This window comes from Phlebotomus papatasi, chromosome 3 (genome assembly GCF_024763615.1).
Source record: "Phlebotomus papatasi isolate M1 chromosome 3, Ppap_2.1, whole genome shotgun sequence".
NCBI lineage: Eukaryota > Metazoa > Arthropoda > Insecta > Diptera > Psychodidae > Phlebotomus > Phlebotomus papatasi.
The window spans coordinates 26,730,214-26,755,491 of NC_077224.1; the positions used below are offsets into that span (position 1 = coordinate 26,730,214).

A 25,278-nucleotide genomic window follows, 5' to 3' on the forward strand; every position below is an offset into this window, starting at 1 on the left:
TTCAGGAAATGTCTTCTGATCACTTTCCTGTTATATTTTCTTATAGTTTTGTCTGTACCCGGGATAATTCCGCCGGAAGTTTTTACAATTATGCTGCAGGTAATTGGGACCTCTTCAGTAAAATTGTAAATTCTCATATTCCTTCCTTGAGTAATAAATTCACTTTTAACTCTACTGATTCAATTGATGTAGCTATTGCACACCTCACTGACGCGATCCATAAAGGTATTCAAGGTGCCATTCCCTTGAAACGTTTAAATAAGAATGGTTTTTCCCTGTCTAGCGACACCCTTATGTACATTTCGTTCAGGAATTATATTCGTAGAAGATGGTTGAGATATCGCGATCCAGCCCACAAATTCTTCATGGATTTTCTAAACAAAATAATTAAACGTTTAGTTATAAAAGAACGCAATAGCTATTGGGATAAGAAACTGCACAGCATCCCACACAACGACCGAAAGCTTTGGTGCACCACTAAATTCCTTAAAAATAAGCAACAAATTCTACCTCCCTTAATAGTCAACAATTGTCCTATTACAAGTGATTCTGAAAAAGCGGCCACTCTTCTTTCCACTTTTTCCAGTGCACATAAATTGACGTCCAACTGGACCTCTACAAAAGAAATTGAGCAAAAAGTTACAAATTCGTCTCAAATGGTAAATTTCCTTACCGCTGAAAGAGACACAATTGACTGCACAGCTCCTGTGGAAGTGAGCTCTTGCATTCGCAAAATGAAAATTAGGAAAGCTCCAGGAGAAGACAGAGTCCCTGTAGTTGCAATAAAAAATCTATCAATCCAAGCTATTGGTTTCTTAACTATTATTTTCAACTCCTGCCTTATTCTCGGTTATTTTCCAGAAAAGTGGAAACTTGCTGAAGTCGTTGCCATCCCCAAAAATGGTAAAGATCTTAGTGATCCACGGAATTTTCGCCCCATCAGTCTTCTTAGTTGTTTAGCCAAATTATTCGAAAAAATTATTCTTTATCGAATTTTAAATTTTACTAACGCCCATAATATTATCCCAGATGAGCAATTTGGTTTTAGAGCTATGCACTCGACTTCCCATCAAGTTTATAGATTAGCTCGCCACATCAAACTCAATTTTTCGAACAAAAAGTCTACAGGTGTTGTTACATTCGACGCTGAAAAATGCTTCGACACAGTCTGGCACGACGCCCTAATATTCAAAATGATGAAACTTACGTTTCCCTTTTATATTATTAAAATCATTAAATCTTTTCTCACTAATAGAAAATTCTACGTGAAATTTAAAAATTCTAATTCTCCCTTAAGTAGTATATGTGCAGGAGTGCCCCAAGGTAGCACCCTTAGCCCAACTTTATTTAATATTTTCACGTATGATGTCAAGAATTCCTTTACCAAATGTTCACTGGCGATATATGCCGATGATACGTGCATTTTCGTCTCCTCTAAAAACCCGAATAAAATTTCTCAAGCATTAATTGCCGATTCTAACCACTTTGCTCAATACTGTGAAAACTGGAAAATTAAGTTAAATCATGAAAAAACCAATGCTACTTTCTTCTCTCGTAGGAGAACTGCGGCTTTTCTCCCATCTTCTCCACTCAAAATCTTCAATAAAGAAATTCCTTGGGGTTCCTCTCTTAAATATCTCGGAGTTATCCTGGACAAAACTCTCACATGGAGTCTGCACTGTCAGTCAAAAGCAGAGAAGGCTCTACACCTTATCCGAATCCTTTATCCGCTTATCCATAGAAAATCTCACCTAAACATAAAAAATAAATTATTGATCCTTAAAATGATTTTTCGAGCAGTACTTTTGTACGCTTCTCCTGTGTGGGGTGATTGTGCCAATGTGCACATCAACAAATTGCAAATCGTAGAAAATAAAGTTCTCCGATTAATTTTTGATCTTCCTTTCAACTATCCTGTGTGTTGGATGCAGTGTTTGGCTAAGGTCTCCCCTTTGTCTAAAGAGGTCAACAAACTGAAAGCTAGATTTTTTAATACTTTATCCAAGAGTTCAAACCCTCTTATTCGGAACTTAACTCCTGCGTCACCGACCCAGGATTCTGTATAAATCTACAAAAATTTCTCTTTTTTTAATTTTCTCTTTTTTTTTCTTTCACTGACATCTGTCTGCTTTTTCCATGAGGTTTTTTAATATTTTACTTTTTCTTCTCCTATATAAAAAATTAATGTTTTCATTCTTATTGCATTTTCTATACTTTATTTTTTTTAGTATTACCACCAGTGTTAATTTCATTGTTGTAAGGAGTCAATGACTCTATCTCTTTCTTTTGAAATTCCATTGTAAAGAGCTCTGTAGTTGGAATTATAATAAATGATATATATATACTTTGAGGGCAGTTGTTTGCGAAAGTACTTTCATTTTTATTTGATAAAGGTTACTTAAATAGTTATGTTAATAATTAGCGTATTCCTTGAAAGAACACTTTCTAAAACCTAAGTTTATTAAGTGATTTGAAATGTGACGAAAGTTAGTTACGTTGTGATTACGTAAGGGCCTTGACAGACCTGAGGATTAGCCGAGAGAGGGCTTATCGTAATTATAATCGAAATAATAGTTAAACTTCATTTCCATCATTTTCCACTAAGTCGTCTCTCGGCTTAAGTCGTAAGTGTATCTAGGGCACGTTAGTAAAATTACTTTTACTGAAAGTAAATTTAATGACGAAATAATTACGTTTTTTGCAAGTCAAGTTACTAATTTGATGAGAAAATGTTACTGGGCATTATTAAAAGTGCAATAAAGATGGTATAAAAATAAGTTTATTGTCGTATTTTTGGATGATTAACGTTAGGATTTGAAGGTGTGCAAAAAAGGCATCAGCATAAGATGGAATTTAATTTTGTGAATAGACTAAATTCTCTTAATCATTTTTATTTACACAAAATTGTCTCTCGACATTTTTCTTCCTTCGACTCATTTAACAATTTTTTGTTATTCATGCTTTTCATCGTCTTTTTTTGAATCATTGTTGTATTTGGTGAAAAAATTTAAAACTCCGTCTCTAATTTGATGTGCTCCAATTGTTTTTTCAGCCTCATTTGGTTCATTCTCAAAAGTAAACCTTAAGCAATTTTATCTTCTGCAGAGACATACTGTTGTCAGTGGGTGGAGCTTGTGGGTGGTGGGTGGGTTCAGGGGTAGGGTGGAGAAAGAGAAATACTTTCGAGAGAGAAAGGTTCATTCACATGTGAATTTGCTTTTGGCGATATTTTCCTTTTGCCTTGCAAATCAAACGGTATATTTTCATATTTTCTGTGTTTGTTCGAAAATTTTCGTAAATATACTCATTATTTAATTGAATAAAATGTATTCAATCAGAAAACAATTCCAAGAATCTTGAATTTTTCATTTTATGTGAATAATTTTATTGGAAGCTCACATGATTGTATAATGATCCTATAATATGGAGTTAGTACTATTGTTGAATTTTCACAGGGTTTGGCATTAAAATTCAGTCAATTGAAATTGAAGGAAAATATTTTTGTTTGGAATTGGCTATTCTATTCGCAAATCCTCAAATGTAGTTACATAAATTTTACGTGTCAATGACGAAATGGGGGTATATGGTCATTTGTGATAATTTAACTTTGAGCTGTGCCAATTGAAAGTTAAAATCCAATCCCAGTTTTCAACCACACTGAAGCAAATTCACCAGAGAGAAGTACGGTTGAACTTAATCAAGTTTAGAATGTGTTGAAATACTCAAGAACTGCTCTTTATATTCAGCTTCTTCGCTGTAATGAATAAAATTTAATTAAATGAAATTTTAAATTGAATTATATGATATTCAATGAAATTTTGAGGAGTTTTCGAGAGATCTTGTATTAACCTCTCAACCCTTGATGATTTAGACGCATGCACGCACCTTTTACACCTTTCTATGTTTTCTTTGTCAATTTTAATGTACTGTATAGTATTGCTTAGAAAGTTCACTGGAAATTTCAATTTTAAATATTGAAAATTATTTTTCAAAAATATCAAAAATTGTAGAAAAGTTTAAGTACAATAAACTAGTGGAATTTATTCATGGATATTGGTTTTACAAAAATTATGAATGTAAAGTAAATGATTTCCTGACATTCTAAGTGCGCTCCGCCCATTGAAAAATATAAGTTACGCCCCTTTTAGAAACAATAATATATTGATAAAATATAAGATCTTTGAAGAGAAGGTTTTATGTCCTTAACCTTTTAAGGACGATTGGATCACCCGTGACCCATAGAGAAAATTATTTTTCCTTACCTAAAGTTATTTATTTCTAATGTGTGTACTGAATCGTAAAGTAAAAGATTGTGCACTGAGAGAAATCCGAAAATGTTAAAATAACATTCCGGAAATGTTAATTTTACCCTGCAGTATTGATCCAAAATCGGTGTAAATATTACCCTTTTTAGGTGTATTAGGGGTAAAAGGTATCCTTTTTCATGTTAATTTTACCCTAAGAAAGGTGTAAAATTAACATTAAACATTACTGGTATATTTTTACACCTAAAAAGTGTTAAATTTCTGAGGATAAAATGTTAATCGCACCCTCTTTTTTCTCAGTGTAGGGATCTCCAACTATTTGCTAAGTAAATATTTCAGCCCAAAAGTGACGAATTTTCAAATTACTGCATTGGTGAATGATTTTTATGATTTTTTTATATTTTCAATTTTTTTAATGCTGCACCTCTTGGCACTGGAGACTAGAATAACTATAAATGAAATGTTTTAAGTATAAATTTTGAAATGTTCTATTCGTTGTTTCACACATGACGTTCCCAAACAAGATGGCCGATATTACACTCAAAGTGGCCGGAATACTACTCAAAGCAATGTCTGTATTTTTTTTATTAATTGTTCTATATTTTAGGAACTGATTTATAGAAAAGAAAGATGATAAACTACTGTTTAAGGTTCCAAATAACCTTCCTGAAAAAGAAGTAACGAGAAATTTCAATACGTAGGGGAATGTTGGCATGGTTCGCACAGAGTGAACCTTCAAACAACGCAAATTTTCTCTTTGTTTGCATAGAGCTAGCTAGTGCGTCATTTCTTAGCCATAAGATAGATAATTATTAACCTCATGAAACAAGATGAGAAATGGTAAGTCAGCTCTTTGCAAATAAAGAGAAAATTCGCATCGTTTGAAAGTTCACTCTGTGCGAACCATGAATTATTTGAAAGTAAACCGGAATTTGGCACACTTACCCTATGCATTTCAATAGGTATCTTTCACAAAATTACCGGAGAATTAATTAAAATTGCTATCGAAGAACATATAAGATACTTAGCAATGCAGGGATAAATAATTCCCATGTACGACTCCGTGAAATAGTTTACAATCTCATGTGTAAAACTGTACTTTTAAATTTATCCTTACTTGTGGCAAATTTCTAGAGATTTAAAACAAATTTATGTATTTTAAAAATGTGAAAAATTAAGCAGTAATTAAAATTCTGCACAATTTTCCATATATGTTTCGAAGGATTATAAATGTAATATTTCCAGGAATTTTAAAATGAATTTATGACACATTTTTTTTGCAAAAAAAAATAGATCAGATTCACATGAATATGAAATTGGTTCTTTAATTGAAGTGAAAATTATGCATGGAATAATGAAAGATAAATTCTAGGATTTTCCAATCAATTGAAACCTGAAACATCATAAAAACATTCAAGTGTTGTATAAGGGAAAGTACTCTCCCTTCGAACGTTCATACCTTCGAATAATGTGGTTTTTATTTTATTTTTCCTAAGAGATTTAAACATTTCTATTTATTATTAGTTAGCTTATTAACAATTATTGATAATTATGTGATAATTATATGCAAGTCTCTTACGAAAAGTAAAAGAAATTCACAATTTTCGAAATCATGAACGTTCGAAGGGAGAGTACTTCCCCCTATAGTTTAGTCCTACGAACAATTCTTATTCAACTTATTGTGAAAATATCTATCACAATGTTACTAATAAAGTGTGGATTGTGTTACTCGTATGAATTATATCGTTAAGCTAAAATCTCTGCCTAGAACTTTGCTATTTGAATTCAAATCCAAAAATAATAGAAGAATTCGTAAAATTTTAAATCTAGAGTTCGAATAACTGTCTTAAAATTCCATAAAAATCAATTAATTAATTTTCAAAGTATTTTAAAATTTATCTAGAATCCTTTAACCTTCCCTTAATTCTTTTGTACGGATTTTTGTGTTGTCCGAAATTACAAATTTTACCTTGGCGGTTGCCATGCACACTTGAGACTTTACGATTGCTTTCAAAATCATATGCTTTTTACTTTTTTTCTTATTACGATGGGCGTGGTCTGTTTTAATATGAGTGATGGCTATAAGAATTATTCACCAGTACAGTAGACTCTCGCTAATTCGGCTCCTTTAACATCGGGCTACTCATTAATTCGTGCAGCAATTAAGTTTGAAAAAAGTTTGTTGACATTTTTCAAGTTCGATTGATTATATTGAATGAAGCAAATATGCTCAGATTTGCATTGCTTTGTCTCAATTGTAATGTAATTTTGCATTATTTTGGGGCTTTCTTGAAATTTATAATTAATACGAACATGCAAACTTAATATGAGTATGCAAGTGATCAAAAATCGTTGCATTTCAAAGATGATACCCGAATTTCTCTCTAATTCGGGTGACATTTCGTTCCGAAATGCCAGAATTTGAGAGAGTCTACTGTACTTTTATGAATATTTCGTTGGATTTTCTGATGCTGCATTTGCATGTAGCCAAAATAAAAACGACTAAGCAATGTTGCTCAGCTCTCTTGTATGTATATCATATGCCTCTAGGATGATTAGAAATAACAACTCGCGGGTTCAATTTGTGCAGATATAGATGAAATAAATTCAATAACTTATACTTCAACGAATCGCTAGAAATTTTGAATAAATATATATTAAATAAATTTTTAAGTGAATTCGATATGATGTAAAATTAAATATTCAAGATCCCCTGAAGGAGTTTTAGTACATTGCAAATAACAATGTGATAAATATTGATGGGGGAGAATAAATTTTGCAAATACTGTAGAGGTAGGTATGGGGCTACATTGATAGGGCTATTTTTCGCATATTTTTTAAGTAAACGAGACCAGCGAAATCATTTAAGCCTTTAAGGACGATAGGGTCACCGGTGACCCAAAAACGAAATTTTTCCTATGGCCTTCTAAAGTGATATTTTGCTCAGAAAAATAAAAAAAAGTGTTTTTTTCTGACACTCAATTTTTGACCCTCTCGTCTTTGAAGGGTTAATTTAGACACACATGAGATTTGTCTATCTAAATTATATTATTACGTTAAAACCCAGTTTGATTTATAAATATGTGAAAAAGAGCATTTTAAATGTAGCCCCAGTTCAATGTACCCTCTTTTCGCAAGGAGAAAAGAGGGTGAGTCATCACTTACGGACGTTTTACACTTATATGGACAGCTTGCAGAAATCTTAAGTCTATGTAAAACAGATTTCAGAAAAATTACAAAATTGGTAATCACATCATAAACTGATATTTTTTGATTTTTCGAAAGCTATTTAACGTAAGGACTTAAGATTTTTGCAAATATTCATGTGTCCATAAATGTGTGATGTCCATAAGTGATGATTCTACCCTACTATGAAATAAATTGTATGGACTCTATATCTGGAACTTATAAATGAGATTTTGGGGAGTTTTTATGTGGTGTTTTTGCAGTGAAATATCTGCTGTGGGTAATTTATGAGATAATTGTGCCAAATAACGATTTTATGGGAAGGAATATATGAGACAAAATTGAAATGAGGTGATATCGTCGATCCAAAAAGATCACACGTCCAAGAGAGAATAAATTGCCCTTGGTTAATGCTATAAGAAATTGGCCAAATTCAATACAACTGACTTTTCCACCTTGAAGATGGAAATATATAGGTTTTTTTTTCGTAAATATATGGAGCATATAATAGTTTTCTCCAATGTCTGCAATTAATATCCTTTTTTGTGAATTATTTTCTCTCGAAATTGAATCGATATGTTGAGGCTTTTGGCTTTGGTACAGCTGGTGATGTCGAGAATGAGATATGTGTCTAGGGGTTGGTTTATTAAATGGATGCCGTCTGCATTGTTGGCTGAGTGTTTTTGGAATGGGGTTGGGGGTGAAAAAGGGGGGGTTAGGTGGATAGGAAATGAGATGTCTCGACACCTCGAGAATTATTAACATATACTTCTCCCACTTTCACCCCTGCTTTTGGCCAATTTCCACAGACCCCTATCTGTTGGTATACATACGTGAACTAAAGCTCAAGAGAAGCTGATCAATATTGGGCTCAATTTATGCCCCCTCATTCACATTGCTGAAATATGTATAAGAGCTCCCATATGCACGTCGAAAAGCCTGTAGGGGAAGGCTTTTTGGTTTCGAACACACTCTGGCTTCGAAAACTCGACATTTTTCCCATATTCCTTTGATTAATCTGACTTAACAGCAATAACTTTTTTAATAGTTAGTCTTAAGTCACATAGGGTAAGTGTGCCAAATTTCGGCATAGTTGCATGCAAGCGCCAAAGTCTCATGTTTGAAATTGTAATATATTTAATAGAAATTGATATTTTTTTCATTCCTTCTACTTAAGGAGTGTTGCTTAGAACCTTGTAGACAGTTTATAGTCTTTTTTTAATCTAAAATCATTCTTAATACATTTTAAAATGAATAAAAATGTAGACATAGCTTTGGTGCCCTATTTCGGCCACCTTTATTCTCATAGTTTCTTGCCCTTCAGGAATTCTTCCAATGCCTTTTTCACGGTTTTTACGTCATCTCGTTTGTCGAAGCTACATTTTTTGTTATTCTTTTCCATTGTACAATCTCTAGAGTATGTAAAAATTAAAAATTCATGGAAATTCGAGGAACAAAAAGGGTGGCCGAAATTGCAAGCTGGCTGGAATTTGGCACACTTACCCTAATTCCTGAGAAAGAAGAGGTTAGATTTTTTTTAAGGAACATGGCAAAAATATGAAATGTTCCCCTATATACAAAGGTTTTCCCCTATATACAAAAGGTAGAGTGAAATAATGAAGCAAATGAAACAGCAATAAAAATATTTACCAATCTACCACTTGAATGTTGAGTAGTTATTCACTAAACTTTATTCCCCTGAATCTTCAGTATATAGTTTCTATGAGATATACAATAATTGTGTCTTTTTCATGAGATAAAGTTTTTGGTCACACTGCAAGTGATACGTGAAGTTAGTTGTATCAAGTCAATTTCTTGTGACTTTAATTAATTGTTTAACAACCAAAGAGTTTTACTAATGAATTTTCACAAGTTGATTGTCAAAGAATCTCTGCTAATTGTACGGTTTATAGTTAAAGCCAAATTGAAATAATTGTTCTGGATTAATTTGTTCATTTAAACTTTTGCATGGTTTTCGTATCACATTCTTATAAACTTTTAATTTTATTACACAATTAGGTTATTTTTTTTTCTTCCACAATGACTTACAACTTCAAAAAAAAATTCGCAATCAGAAGTAGAATTTTTTTTCGAATTCAACGTAATCGGTTTAATAATAATAGATCGTTTTATTTATGATGTAAGTTTACTAGGGGTCTAGGGTTCAAAAGTCCGTTTCATAATATGAAATTTTCTAATGTTAAAAATGCAAGTACATGAATGCAAATACATTCAGAGTTACTGCACTTAATTTAACAAGACATTAGCTTACCAATCCCATAGTTCTGTTTTGAGAAAAAATGCGCGTTATGTAGGCAGTCATACGCGTTGTCCTCCCGAAGTATAAACTTAAATGCAAAACTTTACACTCAAACCAATACACTTGAAGTTTGATGCCCAAACAGGTATATAAGGCTGTGGGGGACCCACAGATGGCACTTACTGTCTAAATTCCTGATAATAAATCGCTCTTTTGAAATAACAAGGAATCATCTAGAATTTTTGGATTTTGAGAATTTAGTGTGCTTTTAGAGAGAATTTAATACAACTTCAGACAAAAGTTATTAAATTGCTTTATTTAAGATACAATTTAAGATTTGTCCTTTTCGTAAGATAAAAGTGTAAATAAAAGTGTTCATGTTTATAATAGCGGTTTCTCAAATAGAAAATAAAAAAAGGACTTTTCTTCAGATACTTGTTGCGTGAAATAATTTATTTAAAAAGAAATAATTTTTTTTTATAATTTCTTTTGATATTGCACAAATTGATTTAGTCCTTAATAATTTTCAAATTTCGATATAATTATATTTCTCAATATCGACAGTAGTACATATATAAGTGCAGTCTCTTTGAGTTTGACTAATAACATTGCATAATAAGGCTCCCTTGTGACAAGCCTAGTTCCTCTTATAGAATGTTATACCACATTATTTATCATATACCAATTGGGACAATCTCAAAGCCATGGGGAAGATTATCAATAAATTTTCCCTAATGAAATTGATTGAAACTGAAATTTTACAACAATATCAATGGCAAATTTCATTAAATAGAACAATAATGGTGAAAGAAAAGCCTGGCGGATGTATATTGAATATATGCTATGTATACACCTTTTCACTTCAAAATATGATTAATATTAATTTTCAAGAGAATGCCGACATATTTTTCGTTGTTTTTGGTATACCTTTTCACATGGGAAGAGCGAGGGTGTAATGTCATTTAATGCACTTGATGAGTTTCCTACTCAATTTCCTTAAGCAGTCACAACTTCTAGCCCAGATGCTACGAACTCGCGGCTTCAGTATCTTTTGCTCATTCATCTCCTTGCCATCCCTCACTGCTCTTTGCCACGTGAAAACAGCGCAAAAGAGGTGCAGAGAGAAATGGATGAACTATAAAGATATGTTGTATTGCACCAACATCCATTCCGGATATGATCTGGAATACACAGAATTTCTCAACTCACTTCTCTCCCTCTTGCCAGGAAGTTTAAAGAGATGGAGAATGTAGAAGATTAAATGGATGGTGGGCAAAAGGGCGTAATTTTCATTGTATTAATATATATGCATACCTTAGAGTATGCTTTAATGACTTTACCACCATTTGATTGCGCTAATTACAAACGCAGTTAATCTCTAATTACTCGCAAAGTCAGGTAAAGTGGGTAAAGTCTATGGGGTAGATGTGTTTTTTTTCCATATAGAGATGATGGTATATATGAGTAATTAATTAAAGAAGAATTATATATCAAATTTCACATTAATTTTCTAAAGTGTTTTCCACTTTCTATATCCTCCTGTTTCATCTCATGTGGAAATTTTTTCCGCGTTGAGATGAAACTGGGAAAAATATTTCTGGTATGTGGAAAATTAAATCATCATCTTCATCATCAGTTTCAACCACTTATCCCTATTGGGGTCGCGGGCCCAGGACATCCAGGTTAACAACCTACGTTTGTCGATCCTCCACCACTTCAGGAAGATGTTCTGGGGAATTGTTCTTCATTCATGCGCTGAACACGACCATATAATCGAAGTTGTGATCTTTCAATACGAAAAAACAATTCCTCAACTCTTAACTCCTCATGAACGGCTACATTCTTCACTCGACCTTGACGAGTGATTTCCGTAACCGTCAAGGGGTTACCTCACTTCGGGAGCTTGAACTCGCAATCGTATACTTTCGGTCATTACCCAAATTTCACGACCATAGGTGAAAGTAGGAATAAACACAGCTTTGAAGGCCGATAATTTAGCACAAAGTCTAAGCATGGCCTTCCTCACCACGCTTCTGTTAAGCTCCTTCATTACTGCATAAGCCTGGCCTATCCGCGACGACAGTTCTGCAATATTAAAATTGGTTTCCTTAAAATTGGTGCCGGCCAAAATTCCGATCCCGAAATCCAGAATCCCGAATGTTTAGTCAAAATTCCGAATTGACCAATATCCCGTAAAGCCAAAGTCTTTAAAGCCAAAATCTCGTAAAGTCAAAATCAGGAAAAGGTTTTAATCCAGAGAGCCTAAGGGCCTTGACAGACATGAGGATTAGCCGAGAGAGGGCTTAGCGTAATTACTAATTATATTAGAAATAATGGTTAAAGTGCATTTCCATCATTTTCCACTAAGTCATAAGTGTGTCTAGGGCATGAATTAATAATGTTTATAAATCCTGAATGTATCAAAATTCTAAAATCCCGAATGTGCCAAAATTCCGACACTGAAATTCCAAGAAACAATATTCCGATCTCGAATATATCGAAATCGCGGAGCCAAATCCTTAATGGATCAAAATCCCAAAAAGCCAAAATCCCGAAATGAACAACAATATCGATTGGGTCGAAATCCTGAAAGCCAAAATCCCTAATGGGCCAACATCCCGGAGGCCAAATTTCCGAAAAGTGAAAATTCCGAAGAAACAAAAGCCGAATGAATCGAAATCCAGAAAGCCAAAATCAGGAAAGCACTAAAATTCCAAATGAATTAAAATTCCGAAAGCTAAAACTCTGAAAAACCAAAATTCCGATGAGACAAAGTCCTGAATAGGTCGAAATCCCGGAAGTCAAAATCTCGAAAGCCAAAATGGTTTTATTAAAAAAAATTATTGCTCAGGTATATGTTTTTGAGGAAAATTTAGGAACATTTCGTAGATAAAAATTAAAATTCTCACATACAAAGTTTTATTTGTAACGAAACATGCAGAAAAGGTTAATTAATAATTATTCTCTTCTTAAAACAGCTTTGTTTATGTTAAGAACGCTCAAAAAGATTAAAATAAGGAGTTTTGAATATTAATCGCACATGTGGTGATTGTTATATTTTGTGTAAATATGTAAATGAATTTCTCGAAGACTTAGCATTCTAATATAATATATCATAGTAAAAGGTACTCTATTTGTAGTAAGGGACTATTTCGTAGGAGTGTAAATACCGGAACACCACCGCATCCTAATATCTGAAAGTTGCAAAAATTTTTGGCGGGAATATTTCGACAAAATGGCGATAAACTGTCATTAATATTCTTTAATTAAACCATACTACTTACAGCTAAAGTTTATAGAAAAATGATTTATTTTTAGACAAAATTCTGTTAAATTTCTTTCAATTAAATTGTAATCAATACTCAGCATTTAGTTATAAGCAATACATATTCCTGGAATAAAGTACATTCCATTTCTTCTGTGCAATTGTAATAAAAACTAAAATTTCCAAAGCAATATTTATTACAACTTTTCCTTTAAATTTTCTTTTCAGGCTGAAATATGGAGTGTGTTCATCGCGATTTTGCGAAAAAGCGTTCGCAATCTACAAGCTTGTACGGATGTTGGATTAATAGAACATGTTCTGGTGCGATTGCAACGTGCTGAAACTGTTGTTGCAGGTAAAGAAAAAAAAGTGTTAATATATTATTTCAATGTAGCAGCATGTTCAGATAAGTAATGCTCTTTCAACTTTTGTCATATGCACACCTGTTTTCCTTACTGTATACATATATCACGAAAGGGTGGAAAAAAGTTTGCCAAACAACTCGAGGGGAGAGGGGTGGATTTTTGCGAGTATTTTTTTTGTATTAGACTATTTCCCTGGTTTTCCATTTCTCTCAGTTTTGGCTGTGTGCTCTAAAATAAACAGTTGAGCTGGTGAAAAATGCAAAATCTCTTCGCAAGATGGTGCACGATTAAAATTTCAAAATTTATGAAAAAAAGCTGTTGCTGTGGATGTGGATTATGGAAATATTTGCTGTGCAATATTTTCTGGGTTGTATATGTTCCTTGTTCCTCAGAGTATTTTAGGATTTTAGATTTTTGCATAAATCTTTAAACGAATATATACATAGAACAGAAGTACAGATGTAATATGGATTTGAGAATATATTATTTTAAATTGTTTTTTTTTTTATTTTAATAATTTATTATCGACGACTATAAATATTATCCATATGTAATTAAATAGGTGGCAATTGTAAAATATTTATTGAGATTAAATAATTAATTAATAATTTCCAAAGCAATTGTAACCTATAAAGATGTATGTTTTAGCTATATCAGTGTTTCAAAATTTTTTTTAAAAATATATTAAAATGATATCTTTATCAGTTTTGATCAGTTTATGCATACAAACAGACTTAGGGCCTTGACACACCTGAAGATTAGCCGAGAGAAGGCTTAGCGTAATTAGGGGAAGTTAGGCATGATTCGCACGTTTTCTCGAAGTCCATTTTTAAGATTTTTTTGTGACTAATCTGTGAAATGGACAGTAGATTACGCTACACCAAAAATCTCTGGTCTTTTGGGTTTCTATATGTGTCTGATTCATTGCCACAAAATCTCTGGTTTTTCCTGGACAGGAAAATGAAGAAAGTATGACGATTTGTGCGAACCTTACCTGTGGAGCCAAGGTTCAACCTATAGGTGGTATAGGTTCGTCATTGCATTTTTTCCTCGAATAGCTCTTCCTCCCAATTAAATATTTTTTACCGATTGCTAGATTAAAGAGCCAGGAATCCGTGAAAACCATCATTTCACTAGATACTGTCCCATAAAGCAATTTTTTGCCATTTATCTGAAGCATTATTTTTCTTGCAATGAATGTAGACAAATTGACTAAAATTTGAAGATTTCGAATGGGACAAGATAAAAAATTTATCAGCTCAATTTTTTTGGTCTCTCTGAACCCTTTCTTCATCTCTTCCTCTCTTTGTTTTCCTCATTGAGGTTAGATTCTGATTTTCAAACTGCTGGAGTTTCCTAATGGGTTGCCGAACCATAACACTTTCAACGGTTAAACCATTACGCAGTGTAGTATTTGCGAGTTTTTCGCTAGTAGGGAAAAACTTCCTCCGATGCAAAACATTATTACGTGAATATCAACCCACATTAACCCTTCATCCTTTGTTGTAAGTGGTTTTTTCTGAAAATGAACTTAGCTGTAAGAAATCACACAAGATGTGCGCCATCAAAATGACCAATTTTGGACCAATATTCTATTTATGATCCTAGACCCTAGGAAAGAAGGGTTAGACTGCCTATTTTTGTTCTAAAGATGTGTTTTATAATTGCCTATATTATGGCTAAGAAATTAGGATTCATCTCTTTTCCAACAAAGAGAAAATTCGGATTGTTCGAAGGCTCACGCGTGCGAAGCATGCCAAACTTCCCCTATATTAGAAATAAAGGTCAAATTACATTTCCATCATTTTCCACTAAGTCGTCTCTCGGCTTAAGTCGTAAGTCTGTCTAGGGAATTAGGCTTTTTACGAATTTTAAGACCACGTGCATTTTATCTCGTATAAAAATATTTCACAAATAATATTGTTCTATACGGAAGTTTGTTTATCAACATGTTAATACATTTCTTACTATCCTAGATCTAGGTATTTTTTTTATCAATATAGAATACCAGATTAAAATTTTTAAACTTAAACGAACATTTTGAATTCCATAGAAAATCAAATTTGTTGAAAATGCGAAAAAAAATCTTAAATTTCTGTTAGATTATAAACAAATTATGCCAGATAAATCAACTGGATAATGCTTATTCTGTTGTTATTTCTACACAGTAGCTTAAATAGTTTTCCAAAGACATAAGAACAATTGCTGACAAAAATGAGAGTATTTTATTGCTTATATATCTTAGATTTATGAAATATTTATATTGTTTTTTTTTTTTTGTCTTTTTTAATATTTTGAGCAAAACAAATAAATCAATATTGCACATTGCACAATCCTTTTATTGGTTCAAGATGAAAAGTTCATCTTAAGCAATAACTTTTCAGTTGAAGTATCTAATACGAATTGTGCAGTAAATCGTGCATGAGAAAAATATTTCATATTCTGTGCATTGATAGGGATATCAAGCAAAATGTGACAAAACGGAATTTTATCTTTTTTTATCAGAATCCTGAATAATTGAGAAATTCTAGTAAGCGCATTCTTAAGAAATTTATTGCTTCATAACGTTCATAACTTTCCTAAGAGATTTTTCAGAAAAATGTACTCTATGAGTTGATTTTTTTTTTATTACAAATTCACTTTGCACTTTGAGTTTTTTGTAACTGAAAGCTAAAATGAAACAATTGAACGATTCGATCTGTCTTAAAATGAAATATGTTTTTAATTAATTTTAAGAGTTGTTTTTGGAAAGGAAATTCGATGATTTAGAAAACGTACAGTGAACTCACATTACAGTAGATCTAAATTATTCTGTAAATATATTCTACAATTGACGAACTTTGAAAATCAATCAGTCGAAATTGATATCTACAAGGAAAATATTTCGAAGGATGCTTGAAATTTTGATTTTTTCCTTATGGTAGAGAGGTTAATGAAAGCGGTGCCGACCAAAATCCCGAACGCAAAAATCCCGAAAACCAAAATCCTGAAAAGCCAAAATCCTAAAAAGATAAAATTTCGAATGGGTCGAAATCTCAAAAGGCAAAATCCCGGAAGCCAGATATGTATTGAATCCATATAATATGAATTGTACAAAAGCATTATGGGACAGTAGGGGGAAGACGGGCACCTTTGAAATTGGGATTTTCACCTATTTTTAAATACAGTGCCCGCTCTCTAATCCGGATCGGCGTAATCCGGTCAAGTTATCAACGGTTACATTCAAAATAATTTTGAGGTCATGTATGCATGTGCGTTCAGCAATAAAAATGAATTATCCTGGGATGTTTTTGTTTAATAAATGAAGTATAATAGCATAGAATTCTCTAATTATGTCTTTTTAAGCTTCTTTAGAACATTTATTCTAATTCTACAAGAAAACCTTTTATTATATTTTCGAGACGTTGAACAAATTCAAAAAATCCATCCGGATTACAAAGCTGACATCTGTCATATTGTCTATAAATCATCCGGATAACGAAGCGGGCACTGTATACCCGCTGTAAGCCTTACCGTGATGTAATGTAGTTGCACAAACAGATTGAGCAGCTAAATTTCATTATGATATGGCTCAGTTCCACTTAAACATAGGTAAAAAATCCCAATTTTAAAGATACCTCACTTTTAAAAGTACCCCACTTCCCCCTACATCCCATGTTTGTTTGTACAAAAAGTCTGTGGTCACTCAAGTCCAGTTCATTGTTATCCAAAACCCTTGTCTATATATTTCAAAGTCGAAATCCTGATAAGTCAAAATTCCGAAAAGTCAAAGTCCCGAAAGCCAAATTCTGAAAAGCCTGAAAAGATGACTATCCCATAGATCTTTTCTTCTTGGATTTCAGCTGCTTCTTCTTTCGCATACCTCCATTTTTTCTTTGGTTTTTGACTTTCGGGATTCTGGCTTTTTAAGATTTCGGTTTTCTAAATTTTGGCTTTTCGGATTTGGGTTTTCGGGATTTTGACTTTTTCGGGATTTCCACCCATTCGGGATTAAGCTTTCGAGATTTTGGAGTTCGGGGTTTTGTCTTTCGGGTTCTCGATAGGGACCCAATGAAAGCTATCCATTGATTGTAAAAATTTAAGCTTTTAAATCTTTTATTACTCAATCTCAATCCGCTTTTCTTAAACTTAACAACGCCTTTTTATCTTTAAAGATATCGAATTTTTATGTCTTCGCATTTATCATATTTTTCCGCACGTTGTACTACTTCGTATAAAGGTTTTTAATTTTATTTTTTACCTTTTCATAATCAACATAATATATTTCAAAAGTGAAATGCTGCTTTTAAAATTGAATACAAGCAGAAGTTATAAATTTATCTGAAGCGCATCAGTTTAAAAATTACTCAATGTACATTTGCAAGATGCTGTTGGTATTGAAAGATAAATTGATATGATTTTCTATATATATCTCAAAGAATTTCTATCTACTAAAATATTTCCAACCAAAAGCTGTGTGATATGCTTGTTCAGAATGCAATTTTCCAAAGTGAATTTCATCATCTAATGTAACGATTTTTGTCAAATAAAAGTCATTTGTGTTTCCCCGATATATCTTTTCCCTCATACACCCTGATAAAGGGAAGATCAATCAGTTTTCACCATCTGCGTGTACCGTGGGAAAATACTTTTGAAGGGATAGGTGGTTAGGGTTGCCTCTCGTGCCCTCGAGAGGGAGAAAAATTGCACTCGTAGAAGCACTCCCAACTTTTTCCCAAAGTTGAAGAGAGAAGGGGGGTTGTAATAAATTTTATTTTGGCACCAAAAGAACCAACATGGAAAATGTTAGGGGATGGAAAATATATTGGCTCCGAGATTCTGTGATAATATTTTTCAAAAAAGTCTCTCCCATCGAAAATATTTAGGAGATATGATGCTGGAAAAGTTATGTGAATGTGTGTGTATGCCAGACAAAAGTTCTGAATTTACCCTCGCACATAATTTTACCAATGACTTTTTGATAAAATTTCGATCAAAATTTGTGATATCACGATGCTGTAGTTAGAGTAGAGAATATTATTATTTTATTAAATATAGCTTTTGCTTTCGCTGCATTTCACAAGATGCATTTTTTGTGTTTAGAATAATAAAAGTTTAATATTTGTAAATTGACAGAAATTTGGGAGAATGTAAGGCGGTCTTCAGACTAGAGGTTTAGCTCAGTCCTCAAAGGTCTCAAAATCCTGAATAGAGAGCAATTTTATTGCCTTTGAGAATCTAATAGGTCTCTTATATTCAATAATCTAATTCTAAGTTAATTTTTCACAAAAAGTCGTGATTAATAAGAAATTAGAGCAGTTAAGCCATATGGTTAAGTCTTAGGTCTGAAGCCCGTATAAGCATGGTCCGCACACAGTGAATCTTTAAACCATGCTAATTTTCTCTTTTTTTTTTTTGCAAAGACCTGTAGGGCAATTCTGTAACAATATGACAATGTCATATAACAAATTTTCATGATAAATTCTAGAGTAGGACAACATTAAAGCCCAGTGAGCCTGTAATGGCCATTATAAGCAGCTCTGTGAAGCTTTAAGTAACTAATATGAGTCTGATTTTTAATTAGTTCTTCCGAATTTACCACATAAAAAAATTTTCAATTTGTCATATGACATTGTCATACTGTTACAGAAATACCTCAGCAGCGAAAAGATGCCTTACAAGTCTTACATGATAGTGCATGTAAGCCTTACTAATCACTATCGCTTATGGAGGTTTAACATGGTATAACCACACTTTTGTCACCTACGTAAGCCTCACTTGTAAAGCATAAGAAAGCTATTGGATGCATTTTTATGATTTTTAAGGATACCTTACATAAAAACACAAGTAAAGCATTTCTAAGCAAATTCTGTAAAACTATAGTAATAAATACATGTAAAACATAAGAATTGCAGTCATATAAAGTATTTCAGAAGGCAAAATATGCTTGAGGTAAGCCTTAAAAAGGACCAACCTGTAAGCCAAATGTTTAACTATCTCTTATGGACATTTAACAATATATAACTACTTTTTTGTCACCTAAGTAAGCCTTAAATGTAAGGCCGATGAACGCTTTTCACGAAAAGCATTCGTATCAAAACTTGCAGTGACTCTCATTAGAGAAGTTACTCCAGAACATGATCACATGAATCATATTCATAATCATTCATCTTAATAGTAGGTTTTAGTTAAAAACTAAACATTTGTAGCAGGACTCCCGTGTAGCTCGCATGAATTATATCCTTAAAGTAAAAATTACCAGTAAGCCATTCGTAAGGCATACTTATGTCTTACATGATAACGTATCCTTCATAAAACTTACATGAAGATTAATATGCAAACAATACATAGTAAAACTTTCATAATGATTTATTTATCGAAGAAGGGAAAAACGGAAAAAACATACACCATGTTGTATTAAGGCGTGACAGTTTATACTTTCATATACCTTATTTCTAGGTTTTATGAAAGTAAAATATGGTAAAGCTTTACGATAGTTTACGTGTTAATTAAAAGAAAGTTTTACACCTTACTTTACCTAAGCCTTGCATGATGGTGTACCTTTCAAATATCTTACTTGTTAATATTACGAAAGCAATACATATTAAAGCCCTTGTATCGTTTGCATATTCTTTAAAAGAAAGCCTTACATTGTGACTTACTTATTCCTTACATGACAGTATATATTTTCATATACCATACATGTTAGTTATTTTGAAAGCAATACATTTCTAAAGCTTTCGAATGGCTTAAATGTCGTTGAAAAGTAAAGCTTACACGGAGCATTACAAATCACTATCACTTACACGTAAGCTTTACTTTCGCTGCTGGGACTGCTGTCATACTGTTTCGAAAACGTATTTAACCAGGGGGATGACATTAGCTCTGAAAAATGGGACCGGTTTCAGTGTAAATTTTTCCCTGTTTTCGTACACATTTCTCGAGATATCTCTAAAAAAATTTTAGGTTGCCAATTTGTAGTTTTCGGTTGCCTATTCAATATTAAGTTGACTTTTATTTTGTATTTATATTTTTTGCTAATTCATTCTACACTGACAGAAAACAGCTAATAAACCGAAAAGTTTTTTCGGCATGCTAAAAACATATGGGAAACATTGGAAATGTCATGCCCCTGCATTTAACATTTATTTTCGTCTAGGCCGACGTTTTGTCCATAAATAGCCCTTGAAATTTTGCTGCCAATAATTTATTTTCAAAGTCAAAGGTTAAAAAGCGTATTTCTTAATCGATTGTGTTAGGTTTAGGGTTATTGGAAGGGACTTGGAATCCCAAATAAGTTGAATTCAGTCCAACTGGTTATGAGTCAATGAAGTTTTTAGCATGAGATGGACCTCTTTAGGAATTGTATTAACCCATTCAGTCAATGTACCAGAAATACTTGAGATAGAATGTTCATATTTTTAGATTAGTTTCCTGCAGATTAGTAGATGAATTTTTTGAAAAGAAAAAAAATTTTATCTCATATGGGGGCGCGGGGAGCCTCTGTCAAACACACGTCTTAACGGTCACTGATTTTAAATTCTGTGTATTAATTCATTACAAACTTTATTACTTTAGATAGAGTAACTATCCAAGAAAGCAAATTGGCAACTAAAATTCAAGTCCGGAAAGAGGAAAGAGGCTAATTTTAACAAATTAGACGGGATGTCGTATTTTCCGTCCGCCATTTTGAGCAAAAATTTTGCATGACCTTCCGCGAAGCAAAAAAAAACAATAACAAAACGTATTTTTTATCTCTGTCGGACTATTTTTCTCAAGTAATTGAATAACTAACGTTACTAAAAATCCATTCCCGACAGCAATTCGGATAAAAATTGCCCAGAAATAAATCATCAAAAATCACTCAATTTGCGTATGATGTATAATACCATGGTAAGGAATGGGTTAATATTGGCAATTTTAGTTTCGCAATTAATAGTGTCGGGATATATTTATTACAATCCAATCATCTTGTCGTATATCCCTTGTTGAAAGAATCTAATGATCGTAGATCGCCCAGGAGCGCTTTACCCGCAATGTGGATGCTTCTTCCATGTTCCCAGAGTGTTTTGATCCGAGGCGGTGCTTTTTATTACGACATTGAAAATATCTTTTTCTGACATTTAGTTGCTTGCACAGATCGGGACTTAAACTAATAACTGTAAGAGTCGAATCAGAGATCTCATCCGCCCAAGGCCCAACGGTCTTTCCTATTGCGCCACTTGAGATCCCCTACACCTGGGGTATAGGGGAAAGTACTCTCCCTTCGATTGTTCATGCCTTCGAATTATCAATAATTATGATAATAAGCTAACTTATATTTAATAGAAAAGTGTATGTATCTTAGGAAAAATAAAAGAAATTCACATTATTGGAATGGAGAGTACTTTTCCCTAGCGTCTAAGGAATGAGTACGAGCATTCTACAATCCTACAACAGTTTACGTTTAGAATCCGTTTAAGAATTACAATGAAAATGCGTATGTTTAAGGAAAGAAAAAATGGTTCAACATTTGGAGATGATGATAAGGATTTAACGGTCAATGTGATACTGCTTTAAATGAATTTATTTTCATCACTTAATTTTGTAAGTACTTGACGGTGAAAAGAGGGAAGACTAAAAATAGACTAAGCCAGGATACGAAGCTTTGAATGTGGCAAATGGTGGTTTTGTGTTTTATGGGAAGATATCGTGGCAAAATCATTTCATTTTATTCCCTCAACAATTTCAACTTTTATATGTTCCCATTCCTAGTCGACAAAATAGACAGGGAGAAAGAGAGAGAGAAAGCTTTACAAGTATAAAATTGTATAGATAGCAAAGATACAATATCGTCGCCTTTATGACGCGTTTTTAGCTCAAAAGGAGAATAATTTTCGGGAAAATTCGCAAGTGTTTGTTTCTGTTAATTTAACTGAAGCACAATCTACGTCAGGGTTTTTCATGCGATGAGACGGTATAAGTCATAAAATGAAGAAGGAATGGGCTGGATCTTCTTCTTTTTTTTTCGTACTTGATGGGAATGAAGTTGGGAGCGGTGTTAAGTGAAGATGAAAAGTTTTGGGTGGAAAATTTATGACACATATTGAGCTGGGGGAGAAGGTGAGAAGACTTTCTTGGAAAATTTTTAGACAATATAATATATAAAGAGAGGTTCAAAATTCAATGTTAAAATTTAATACTTTCGACCCTTTTGTGAGGTATAGAGCAAAAGATAATTGCAGTAAAGAATTTAAAGAAAAGAAATATAGGGGGAAAAGGGATAAAAATGTTGTTAAAATATCTTGAAATATATAGTATTTTAGCAGAAATAATAAATAATTAAATTAAAAGGGTATTTGTGCTTACATTCACGTGTTCACGGTAACAATAAATTATTAATAATGTTGTTCTCTCTTATAAATTCTTACAGACTTACTTATTGAGATGTTGGGTGTCCTTGCGAGCTATAGTATCACAGTTAAAGAATTGAAACTCCTGTTTGGCGCTATGAAGGCTGTTAATGGGAAATGGGTAAGAAAATTAAGTGATCATTTGCAATTCAGTGAAAATTTTGTTCAAGCAATTGCACAGTTGAAAATTATATTGTTTGTTCTTCTCTTTACAATGTCACCTGTACTTGACAGCCACGACATTCAGCCAAGTTATTAAATGTCCTGCGCCAAATGCCACATCGCAATGGACCCGATGTTTTTTTCAGTTTTCCAGGACGAAAAGGATCGGTGAGTTAATCATTCATCTAACTACAAGCTTTTTTTCTCCCCCAATTTTGTTCTTTTTTTTTCTACATACATTTCCTTCAATTGAATTAAATGTAGATATATAGCAATTTGTGTGATATTCCCTTAAAAAAAACGAGAATTTCAGGAAAAAAAGGCTCAGTAAATGGTAAAGTACAAAACTCGATTTGCTCCATTTTGGGTGGTAAAGAAACTCTAAATAGGCACAAGAAAAAAATATGAGGGTGAATGAAAAGGAAAAAAAATGTGAGTGCCACAATAAAAACACAAATATTTCTAAAAAGAATTCAACACTGGACACTAATTAAGGTTTCGCTTAATTGTATATACAAAAAAGAAAAGAATATACAGGCGAATCTTGAAGAAAGAAACAGGAGAGAGAGAGCAAAGTTGTCTCTTCTGATTACGATTCTAATGGCTTTAGAAATGAGGGTTTCAGCCTTGTTGAATTTTTGTCTGGTGGGAGTGTTTTTTTCTCGCGCTTTTCCTCAAAAAAAGTTTGTCTTCCGCACAAAGTTTAAATGGACCAAAAATTTTTTTTTGAAAGTCTAATTACATGAAAATAACCATAAAATATTTTGACAAAGCTGGATATTGTTTGACTTATCCTCTAAAAATTTTAGGAATAACGAGGAAAATTAGGGTTGTTGTTTCAGACAAATTAATTATGACATTTGATTTATTTTGGGATTAATTCAAGATAGACAAGCAATTTAAAGTTTTATGATTTTTCTTGCTGATGATAATGATAGCCTTGTTCAAATTTTAATAAGTTATTGCTTCGAAAACACAATAACTTTATTTATGAAATGCGTAAGAAAAATGAGACAATTTGGTGAGCTTTTTACTAAAAGCACTTTAGGGCAATAACTTAGAACATCAGTGTTAAGCCCAGATGAGTTTGTGGTAAGATGAGATTCCTTGCAATCTTGTAATTTGAAATGTGTACCTTACACAAATTGGGAGTTGAAAATCGAAAAGGAAAAAAAATACTGAGAGATCTTTTCCACCAAAATTTAACTTACAATCAATATTATACGGATAATCCGAATTCCAAGAATTCTATGTTTGTTCAAAATGAGTTTAATTTAATACCCCATTCTCAAATTTAACAAATTGTTCAAATTTAACTCGTATCAAAAATTCTAGTAATTCTGTAAAGTCAAAATCGTTCTTAGCTCGGTTTAAGCAACATCAAGAAGGGGGTGATCCATTTTTAGGAAGGTCATCTACAATATACAATAAAAAGTTTAAATAAATGTATTTTCTGTAGTTTTTGTGATAATTTAAAATAGAGTTTTCGAAAATATATTTTTTATTATGTCGTATGTAGTATACCAGTACGAGACCTTCAGTTCGTGTCATCAATGATCAAATTATGACAATTAGAACGGATGTAATATTCATTTAAGGGTTTGTGTTAGAACACCGTATGTTTAAGATCAGGTGCAAAACAGAAATTGTTATGAATCTGGCTTTGTAAGCGTATAATTATTGTCTTTATCGTATTAAACAAATAAAAGTTTTAAAGAGAATCTGTATGAATCTACTTTTAATAAATACGAAATAACCCGAAATAATATTCAAAATTTTAGATATTAGATAGTAATAAAACCGCTTCTTTAAGCTTCGCCCTGGAGCCATTTTAAGTCACGCCCCTCCTGCCCCGGCTAAGATAATCTACCAACAAATAGGAATTTATTAACAAGACTTAGGCAGAGCACCAACAGTAATGCAATCATGGGCATTATATATAAACAGAACAATGGGTAGATCAGTACCGGCCAAGATCCCGAAACCCAAAATCCCAAACTGTCACAATTTCAAATGGAACCAAATCCCAAAAAACCAAAATTACAAATGGGCCAAAGTATCGTATAGCCAAAATTCCGCATGAACCAAAAACTGTAAAAGCCAGGATCCCGAAAAATTGAAATTAAATAAACCAATATCTCAAATGATCAAAATCTTTAAAAGGACGATAGGTCTCATACGGAGGATAATGTGTGGAATAATTTTACAAAAACACAAAAAAATTTACCTTTACCTCCAGCCAGTGCGGATGTGATCGTGGGAATAGCTATGATTCTTTTAAGGATTTGGGAGTTTAGCATTCCGGATTTTGACTTTCGGAATTTTGGCGATTGGTATTATGGCGTTTGGAATTTTGGCTTTTCTGGATTTTGTCCTTTGGGATTTGGTCAATTTGGAATTTTGG

The 25,278-nt window shown here is 32.7% G+C and overlaps 2 protein-coding genes across 10 annotated transcripts in view; both read left to right on the forward strand.

Annotated features, from left to right (window-relative positions):
* Positions 1–25,278, forward strand: part of LOC129807383 (neurobeachin) — a 401,071-nt gene that overhangs the window by 270,765 nt on the left and 105,028 nt on the right. For all 8 annotated transcript variants that reach the window (XM_055856603.1, XM_055856604.1, XM_055856606.1 and 5 more), the window contains exons 3-5: positions 13,205–13,331; positions 22,733–22,833; positions 22,947–23,042. In XM_055856603.1, the coding sequence (XP_055712578.1) occupies positions 13,205–13,331; positions 22,733–22,833; positions 22,947–23,042 (324 nt within the window). The remainder of the gene's footprint in view (positions 1–13,204; positions 13,332–22,732; positions 22,834–22,946; positions 23,043–25,278) is intronic.
* The window catches only part of LOC129807385 (annexin B11), a 372,667-nt gene that overhangs the window by 110,647 nt on the left and 236,742 nt on the right, over positions 1–25,278 (forward strand). The gene's annotated exons all lie outside the window — the stretch shown is intronic.